Source organism: Acanthisitta chloris, unplaced genomic scaffold (genome assembly GCF_000695815.1).
Source record: "Acanthisitta chloris isolate BGI_N310 unplaced genomic scaffold, ASM69581v1 scaffold12700, whole genome shotgun sequence".
In the NCBI taxonomy this organism is placed as follows: domain Eukaryota; kingdom Metazoa; phylum Chordata; class Aves; order Passeriformes; family Acanthisittidae; genus Acanthisitta; species Acanthisitta chloris.
The window spans coordinates 34870-44964 of NW_008651168.1; the positions used below are offsets into that span (position 1 = coordinate 34870).

The 10095-nt window shown below is 50.7% G+C and overlaps 1 protein-coding gene across 3 annotated transcripts in view; it reads left to right on the top strand.

Moving 5' to 3' along the window:
* NF2 (neurofibromin 2 (merlin)) overlaps positions 1 to 10095 on the top strand; it is a 49292-nt gene that overhangs the window by 34863 nt on the left and 4334 nt on the right. The window contains exons 14-15 of one of the 3 annotated variants that reach the window (XM_009072072.1): positions 1846 to 1976; positions 4140 to 4299. In XM_009072072.1, the coding sequence (XP_009070320.1) occupies positions 1846 to 1976; positions 4140 to 4299 (291 nt within the window). Of the gene's footprint in view, positions 1 to 1845; positions 1977 to 4139; positions 4448 to 10095 lie in introns of those variants that run through there. The other 2 variants (XM_009072056.1, XM_009072064.1) reach the window with 2 other exon arrangements.

Consider the following 10095-nt stretch of genomic DNA (forward strand, 5'->3'; position numbering starts at 1 on the left):
TTTTTTCATTGCTCCCTGACAGAGCAGTGCCAAGGGAGACAAGGAAGTGGCTGGAGCAATCCTGACAAATTGGCTCCAGACTTAATGGCTGCAGCAACTGAAATTCCTGCTCAAGTGTTACTGCTGCTGTTTGGGGCTTTTAAAAACAAAACCCAATAAGCTTGTGCTGGAAAAAACAACAAGCTAAAGGTTGTTTGAAGGCCAGCAGGCTGTTCTGATGCTCCGGGAGAACCTCACGTGGGAAAGGCTTTGGGAACACCTGTGTGCCTTACAGGGAAGGGACTTGAATGTCAATGGGATGCAAGTATTTAAATCAGTTAAGTGCTTTGGCAGACCTGTCCCCTTTCCTTCGAGACTGGAATTTAGGTACTGAGCTGTCCCTTCCAGCGCCTGCTCCAGAATTAATGTGGCTGTGGTCCATGCTAGCAGCAAAGAGGAGTCAGGAGTTGGGCTTCCTTGTCCTGTGGGTCTGAACTCACCCGGAATGCTTCAGCCAGGCCAAGTGCACTTTTAGGTACCACCTTGTTTATGCTTGTATGAGGTGTTTGTCTTCCAGCTTTGCAGGGAGATGAATTGTTGTCCCTCTTAGGTTTGTCCAGAGAAAGCGAGCTGGGAATGAGCCCTGGCTGCTTGTGAATTCCAGGCTGGTGCTGAGGGAAGAGCCAGGTTATTGTACAGTGTAAATCTGTCACCCTGGTGCTAGCAGGTCTTGTTGAAGCAGATCTAGCTGCAAACTGCCTGGAGTATCCCAAGCAGGAGAAATGAGGAAAAGAAAGAACCAGCTGAAGCTCAGCATCTCATTTGTGGAGCACATGTACCCAGCAGTGCCATTCCAGGCTGGCTTGGGCATGTTGTTTACATTACAGGAATCCCTTAAAGCAAGAAGGAGTATCTAGCAGGGAGGTGATGAACTTGTAGGATACCAGACTGGATTTCTCATCTCCAAAAGGAGGGCTGAGCAGGCTGGCAGCAGTGACTCAGCCCCATCTGATGCCACCGTGCCACCCTTGACGTGTGCCACAGCTTGCAACCTCATCTAACGTATTGCAGGAGCAGTGATGAGTCGAGTCAGACTTCTCCTCTCCTAATGAGCCCATTTGTTAGAGGTGTGACAGAATTTTTGACTGAGAAAAAGAAGGATCATTTTATTTTAGGGGAAGATAAATTCTGAGGGCCTGGCAGTGTGTGTCAGTGCAGGATATCACAGCGTTTTGCCAGAGGAATAACATTCCAAATCCTTGCTGAAGTGTGATAGGAGTGATTCCCTGTGTTATCTCACATGTTTCCAACTGAATCTAACAGTGGTTCCTAAACATCTGGAACTGTAAATTACTGAGAAGGTAAAAATGTGTCAGTGCATCCCCACAGACCTTGCTGGAATGGCATCCTTGGGGTCACATTGGTCTTTGCTCAGTCTTTGGGGAGCAGTGAAGTGCAGAACTCTGCTGTCACACAGGGTCCTGCGTTGCCCCTGTTCACAGCTTGAACTTTATAAATTTGCTTTCATGTTAAATACCTGTCAGATGACTCCCAAGAGGCAGCTTCTGTCCGGCTTGAAGTGGCACAGCAGTGATAAACCTGCAATTTTACCCTATTTTGTCAATAGATTTTGAAGGCAGGTGGTGTTTTGTCTCCCCTTTACTGCTGCAAAGAGCAAGGGTCCTGGAGGGGCAATAGCTCTGAATTGAGGAGCTAATTGGGAATGGAACAAGGGGATCTCCAGGCTGATCTGGTACTTGGGACTCTGAGCTTAAGTGTTGCTCTGATTTTACCTCAACATTACAGAACATTTGCTGTAGCAACACTTCTGTGGCCCAAAGTGATTAATTTATGCTCTCTCTTTAGCAGCCCATGAACTCGAGTACAACAGCACTGCCCACTGACCTGCCAAGCTTCAACCTCATCAGCGAAAGCCTCTCCTTCGACTTCAAGGATACAGACATGAAGAGGCTTTCCATGGAAATCGAGAAGGAGAAGTACGTGGCATGTGTTTGTGGGGTTTGTGCTAGACGTGAGCCCAGGTATGCCCAGAGGCCAAGAAGGCCAGTGGCATCCTGGCTTGTGTCAGCACTAGTGTGGGCACAGCCTCAGGGCACTGCTTGTCCCTGTGCTGGCACTGCTGAGGCTCCTCCAGTTCTGGGCCCTCAGGACATGAAGGACATTGAGGGACTAGAGGTTGTCCAGGGAAGGGAATGGAGCACAAGGAGAGGCTGAGGGAGCTGTGGGGGCTCAGCCTGGAGAAAAGGAGGCTCAGGGGAACCTTCTGCTCTCTCCAACTCCCTGACAGGAGGTGCAGCCAGGTGGAGTCAGGCTCTGCTCCCAGGGAACAAGGGACAGGAGAGAGTAAATAGCCTCAAGCTGTGCCAGAGGAGGTTCAGGTTGGGTATTAGGGAAAATTTCTTCCCCCAAAGGGTGTTTAGCATTGCCACAGGCTGCCTGTGGCAGGGGTGGAGTCAGCATCCCTGGGGGGATGTAAAAGCAATATGGATGTGGCACGTGGGACATGGTTAGTGGTGGCCTCAGCAGTGCTGGGGAACTGGTTTGACTCAGTGATATCAGAGGTCTTTCCCAACCTAAATGATTCTCCTGGTTGACCATTTCTCTGGTGGGGACCTGGTGTTACAGACGTGTCTGTACCATGTGAACTGAGACAGTGGATCCTGCTCCAGCCGGTTCCTCTCCCTATGGTTAACCTGCCTCTTGTCCAGGCTGGAATTGTGCACACTGGTGGAAAGAGTTAACAGCAGGCTGAGTGCTGGAGCACTCAGCTTGTGCATTTGCAGTGTGTCCAGAGACTGAAGGTAGCTGGAGTGTGTGCTAAGGTCCTTCATGAGGGCTTCGACCCCTTTTCCTTGGAATCTGTGTCATGTTTATATATAAACTGTTCGCGAACAAGTTTGGATGTGATTATGAGCTTTGATCTTGTGTTTTCCTGAGGGTGTAAGTGTAGCCTTCGAAATTACCAATTGAGCAGAAATCAAAGCAGATCAGATTTTAATCTCTGTAGTAATAATGTGCTTTGTTCATCGATGAGGTCGTGGATCAAAGCCACCAGGGCTTTGCCATCACACTCCGGCCAAAGCTTCCCGGGGCAGGAATGAAACAGTCCTGGATCCCAGAGGGTGCTTTGTTTTGCCTTTGCTCAGTGCCCTCTCCTGTGTATGAAATCACAGACCTCTGTGCTAGAGACAGATTAAAAACTTTTCCTAAAGCCAGAAGGAAAAAGATAGGAGCTGAAAATAACAGGATAATTCCTGGTTCTGTACCCAGGTTGCTAACTAGGTCATCCTGCTCTCCTAAGCAGGGAGAGCTTGGCTCTGCCAAATGCTGAAAGCAATAGAATGCTTTTCCAGGCTTCTCCGGGGCTGTTCTCTTTCCTTGGGTGCTGGGACAAACCTCACTACGAATTCTGGCACTCTAGAGGTTTCTGGGTTCCTGTTACCCTCTGACCTGGCTCTGGGGGTTTCATTACAAGTACAAGGCTCATGGTGTAACTTTTTTGCAGCTGATACTCATCATCGTGGAAGGCAGTTCAGGCCGAGTCCTGGGAATAGCTGGCTTTGGGAGTTGGTTTTTTTTCCCTTTCTTTCTTTTCTGGGAGACTTTCTCTCTCCCAGGGATGCTGTGTGTCTACAAGATACCTGATATTTTGGGGGCAGCACTCGCTCCTACACAGTTTGCAAGCTAAATCCCTCTAAAACGTGAGAAGTCAGTACATCAGGGTCCTTCCTCACTGGAAGGATTCATGCCTTTGAGTTGGGGAGCTGGTTTGGGAGGGGATGCAGAGGAGTAGAGCTTTCATGAGTAGCTGCTTAAACCACTATCTTGTGGCTCACACTGTGTGGTGTTAACCTGTGCTGTGGGGCAGCTTCACTCAGAATTGGGGAGACTTAAGGTACCACCTAGCAGCTCCAGCTTGGGTTCAAGTTAATAACTAATAATGTAACTTACAGTTTTGTTGTTGGTTTGAAACAAATAATTGCTTGGAGTAGTTTATTGTGTGCTAGAAACTGATATTATCAGTTCCACACAGCAGAAATAATGAAGGAAAGCATTTCTCTTCTAATTCTGTAATCAGCTGTCACAGTGACACATGAGTTGGTCAGTACTAAGCCAGGACTGTTTTGTGTGTGTGCTAGGGTGGAGTACATGGAGAAAAGCAAGCACCTTCAGGAGCAGCTGAATGAGCTGAAGACAGAAATCGAGGCACTGAAGCTGAAGGAGAGAGAGACAGCTCTGGACATATTGCACAACGAGAACGCCAGCCGAGGCAACAGCAAGCACAACACTATTAAAAAGGTATCTGAGTGTTCCAGGTTGTACCTCACTGATGAAATCCTTTACAAACAACCCCCCAATCACCCTGACGTTTGGGTTAGCTTTTGCACAGGTTGTGATAATGAACTTATTGGATCTAGGCTTCCTTCCCCAGCTGCTTAGCCCTGAACAGAGAATTTCAGCTTCTGGTGGTCTTGGATTTTATGTGCCCCAACCCAGCCTGGTCTCCTCAGTGCTGTGGGGAGGGATGTGAAGGTCTCTGGGGCTGAAGGTCTTGCTGAAACTTAAAAGCTGTACAGGGATGTTGTTGGAAGAGATCTGCTACCCTAGTGAACAGGAAAAGCCCTCCCTGCCTATTGCAGCTATTCCCTACAAGCCCTGAGCTTCTCTGGTGAATAATAAGGGCAAAAATACTCCTGACTTATGGAGTCTCAGTAGAAAGAGCCAAAAGCTCATCCTCTCTTTTAATCTCTCTCAAGGAACCTGTAGTGCAGCTTCAGTCACTGACAGCAAAGCCTTTGCAAGCAGGGGGTGTGAGACTTCTGCTCCCTGTGCTTTGGGCTCTGAAACCCCCTCTTGTAGAAATGTGGTTGAGATGAGTAACTTAGCCAAAACTGGGCCTGTTGGCCTGGGGTCACACCTGAAAGGTCACAACAAAGCCCCTTCCTTACTTCTATATCCCATCTGTTCCCTTCGGCTCAGTGCTCTGCTGCTCTCCCAGCTGGACTCTGTAACGAGGGGCTGAGGGCACATGCATAATGGGTTTGGTGGGATGTGGTGGTCAGCCCCACTCACCTGCAAAGGCTTTTTCCCTGCAAAGGCTTTTCCCTATCTGGCTCTCTGCTAGCAGCTGTCCTCAGGAAGGATGTGGAAATCCTATGGCATGGGCTGCACATTGTGGTAACAACTCCAGGCTTTACAAACAAATCCTTCTCTCTTTACTACTCCCAGCCAAGAGTTATGTCTGAAAGGATTTGAAAATACCAGTTCATGCTGACTTTCATGGCTGGGAGTTTGTGATCACTGAATTGGGGCAGGAAAATGAATCTAGCAGGGCTCACTCTCCGCTTCCCCATGCTAGCCTGGAGCTATTCAGGTTCCTGTCACATCAGAGCAGAGAATATAAAAATCTTCACAGCCCCTTTTGTCATTGTAGAATCTGAAGGCGTTTCTGCTCCCAGTAGGTTTTGGTGGGATTTGTCTCTGTGTTCCAAGTCCTTGGTTTAAACAGCAAAAGCTAAATTTTCACTTCTGACAGGAAGGAGTTCATAGAGAGCTGATGGTCCCATTTGTCTCCCTTAAAGATGTGGCTGGGCCATCATTCCATGTCTGCTAGGGCTTGGCTCGGCCACTCTCCTGCCTTTGAAGCTGGAGCCTTGTCCTGTCCCTCTCTTCCGGAGGGAACGTGGCTGCACGGCTGCTGCATCCTAGCAGAGGAGCAAAGGTTCCCAAATAATAGTCTATTAGTGGAGCACATCAGAGTGAAATTACAGCCTGCTCTGTTCATGGCAGCAGGAGGTCAGCAGGGCTTTTGTCTCTGCGTTGTGATGGCAAGGAAAATGCAGGCACTGGGAATGGGATAGCAGTTTAGCTATACTTCAATAGCACCAACCCTCTGTCTCACCTGGAAGTTGCTGATGGCTTGGGGCAAGCTGTAAGACTGCAGAAATCACCTCCCTTACTGGTATCACACAGGATTATTATTTGTTGTTGTTTATTTTGCTGGTTTAGCCTCAAGCCCAGGGCAGAAGACCTATCTGCATTTGAGAATTCCAAGTAGGTTATTCCAAGGTACTCTGCGTGGGGGTGATGGGATCACTGGCTGTACTACTAACCCATGCATGAGCTTGCCTGCAGTCCACGCTCTGGAGGGGCCGACCCCGCGCAGCATGTCGAAGGCAGCTGCCCTGCCCACCTCTCCCTCCCTCAGGAGCATTCCTGATCTCTCCCCATCTGTTCTTACACCTGATCCTCCATGCTGGGAAGTGTCTTTCTTGGCAGAAGTTGAGTTGGCAACATCAGTGGGGGAGTGCAGGTAGAGGTGCTTAAATAATTCAACGTGCCTGTTTTTGCGCTGCTGCTGGTGGCTGGGAATCCATTGGAGGTGCAGGGCAGCCTTTGAAGATTCCTTTAATGAAGTAAACCAGCAACTTCCCCCGTGTTTGCTGCAGAAAGAAACTCAAGATTTATAAAAAACCCAAACAAACAACCAAACTCCATCAACTCTGCTGCCAAAACTGTCATAACAGGCTAAAAATGCGCAGCTCTGTCTTGGAGTGGAGCAGCACATGGATGCAAACAGCTCTGTCTGTTTGAGAAGCATCCCAGGAAGGTAAAGCAGAGGACTGAGGACAACTGGTTGTGTGCAGGATGCACCTGGGGATGATGCAGGGAGGCTGTGCTGGAGGTGGTCACCACTGCCCCTGGGGACACTGTGTGTCCTTCTGCCTGCACTGCCTCTGCCTGTCCCCTACCTCCTGCAGCACCTCGGGGGCTCCTGCTCCATTAATGCCATGTCCTTTCTTCCCAGAGCCTGCTCTCCTCCAAGGATTTGCCCTGTGGCTGTATGTGTGCAGAGCATCCACTCCCTGCTTTGGGAGACTTGAGTTTGGGGAAGGTTTTCTTGTCTTACCTAGAGCATGGTTCTTGCACACCCACAGAGTTTGGAGCTCATGGCACTAAGAGAAGAGACATCACAGGCACTGGGATAGTGGTGCTCACAATCACAAGTGGCAAAGCTGGTGGAAAGTGCTTTTGGAAAGGATAGAGCAATTTCCCAGCACCTCTGGAGCTCGGGAGCAGAGGCAGGAGGATGCTTTAGGTGCAGACTCCTCCGTGGCTGGTTCCCAGGAGTGACCAGCACAGGTTTGTGCCATTCTGCGCTGGACCAGCCCTTCCAGGGGCTGTAAATCCCTCAAGTTAGGTGTTATACCACCTCTGGGATCTGCAGGTATTCCCAAGACAGGCTGCTTGGGGAAGAGGCTAAAACAAGGGGTGACTGTGCAGATCTGTGCAACACTAGGGAAGGTGTTGGATGTCTTGGAGCAGGCTTACTGTGATTGAAACCAATTGTCCCATCCCAGCTGGCTTGAGGAACTTCATGACAGGTGAAGCTGGGCTGAAATCCACTTGTGGCCACAGCATGAGGAGGTGAAACGAAGCCCTGGCAGTTTGTGGAAAGTCTATTCCAGCAGCTGGAAGCAATCCAGTGCCTGGGAGGAGCCCCCATAATTAAAGCAGCTGCACAGCGAGCGCTGCAGTGTGACCTCTGGGGTTTGTTGCTGCCTTTGAAGACGCCTGCAAAGTTTTTCATGTTTAATTACGTGGTTAACATGCTAATCCCTTTTTATGAGCTCTGTGGGCACAGCACAAGTACCTCATCTGGAAGCTGCTCTCCCTTCTCCGTAGCGCTCCCGCCGTGGGCTAGTGCTGTGGCTCCAGCTGGCTCGGATTCCAGAGGGTTTGTCACTCAGACTGTGGTAGAGGGTGAAAAACCTACTTCTTCCTCGCATCCTCTGGTGTAGGAAAGCTCCCAGGACAGGCTGCTAAAACACAATCAGGTCTTTGATTCCAGTTGCTTTCTTCTTGCATAGTCATGCTTATTTACTGGGATTTAAGCCCTTTGAAGTATCCAGGCAAGGAGAAAATCTCCACGCCTGTTCGAAGACAAGCGGCTTTGTCGTTGAGCCTCTGCTCCATCCACAGGCAGGCTTGGCCTTTCCTGCCAGGCTCTCACGTGGCTCACAGCTGCCTCTCAGGCACAGCATCTCTGGGGCTCAAGCTCTCTCCCTGGGGGCATCGTGCCCATGGGCATCGTACAGGTCTTGCTGGCTCCTCTCCTGGCTCTGATCCTGGTTGCAGTGTGGCATTGCCCTCGGCTTGAGTAGTGATCATCACAGAAGTGCTCCAAGGGCTGGAGCTCCTCTGCGCTCTCACGTGGCTCACAGCTGCCTCTCAGGCACAGCATCTCTGGGGCTCAAGCTCTCTCCCTGGGGGCATCGTGCCCATGGGCATCGTACAGGTCTTGCTGGCTCCTCTCCTGGCTCTGATCCTGGTTGCAGTGTGGCATTGCCCTCGGCTTGAGTAGTGATCATCACAGAAGTGCTCCAAGGGCTGGAGCTCCTCTGCCATGGAGTGGAGCCAAATAGCAGTGGATTCTTACTGCCAGAGGGCAGGACTGGATGGGATATTGGGACGGAATTGTTCCCTGTGAGGGCGCTGAGACACTGGCACAGGTTGCCCAGAGAAGCTGTGGCTGCTCCATCCCTGGAAATGTTCAAGTCCAGGTTGGACAGGGCTTGGAACAGCTGGTCTAGTGGAAGGTGTTCCTGCCCATGGCAGGGGGTGGAGGAAATGGGATGAGCTTTAACGTCCCTTCCAGCCCAAACCATTCCGTGATTCTATGACTCCATGAATGCATGACTTTCCTGTCATTGAGGAACTTGGGGTTGGATAAGTTACTTCAAATCTGCTCATTTGCCACCAGTAGCTCAGTCTGGGGTTTCTCTGTCACTGAGCCATGAACACTTGTGTTCTACCACATTCCTACAGACACACCATTGTCCGGTTTAGGTGATGAGCAGCTCCTGGCTGGAAGCGCAGAGGGACGAGCGAGTCAGAGCCAAGGGGACTTCTGCAGGCTTGTCTTCCCTCCTCCCACCTTCAGGATAGACTGTGGTCTGTCCTTGTGAGGACACTGGTGAGTTAGTGATGGCACTGCTGTCTGAGTCTCATAATGCAGACAGGAAGCTGCTGTGCCACCCCCAAATGTCATGAGGCTCCTTCATCATCTGGACAGGCAGAAGGATTTTGGGAGGTTGATGCTGGGACAGAGACCTCCCTCTGCCTGTTTACCAGCTGCACCTGGCAAGCTGTGTGCTAGGAATCACTGAAACCTGTCCCTCGAGGACTTCACCTCCTTCACTCCCTTTCTCACCTCTTTTCCCCTGGAATTGCAGATTCCCCTGTGTGAAATGGGTCTGTTTTGCTCCAGTGGTTTGGTGGGGAGATGAAGGATATTGTTGTGCCCCTCAAGCGTCATTGTGCAGAGGGAAGAGACCAGCACAAGGAATGCTCCGAGAAGGGCTAAAGGAGGGAGCCTGGGTGGGACAGAGCAGACTGAACTGCCCACAGGTGGGTCCATCCTTCCCTATGCATCCCAGGACAGGGATGAGATGCTCTTTAGTCTCCTGCAGAGCTGTATTATGTGACCCCACCTGGAAAGGGAAGGCCGCATGTTGCAGAGCAGGTGTGGCACCAGCAAGGGACTTCCCAGAAGCAGCAGCATCAGTGTTTCCCTTCCCCTTGGGAGCTGTGACACTGGAGAGGACAAACAAGGATGCCCTGCTGGCACCTGGCTGGGATGTAGGTGAGAGCCAGGAGATACCTGATGAGCAGAGCAGCTCTGGACACCTCTGGGCACACATTTTCCAAGTGCAGGAGGAGATGAAGGCTCATCCCACGTGGGTCTTGCCCACACACACCCATGTGCACGAGCCATGTCCCTTCCAGGTTCGTTTTCTTTCTGGTTCTCAGAGCTGGGAAGTGAAACTCTCAGGCAGTTAAACTGGGACACGGCAGCCTCCTTGTCTTGTTTACAAGGAACAAGAGGAAAGTAGGAAACGTCAGGCCTATCAGCTATTTCTGTGGCAGCCTTTGAAAAGCATTTCCTCCACATGGAGCGTCATCTTCTCCCTTTCAAACGGCTCATCAAAGCGTCGGGGGCTGGGGGACAGTTGTGCTCGGGAGAGAATAAACGGCAGCGTGGGAGGGAGAGAGGAGCAGGGAGGTGGGGACTGGGAAGGGGGTGGGGAGGGG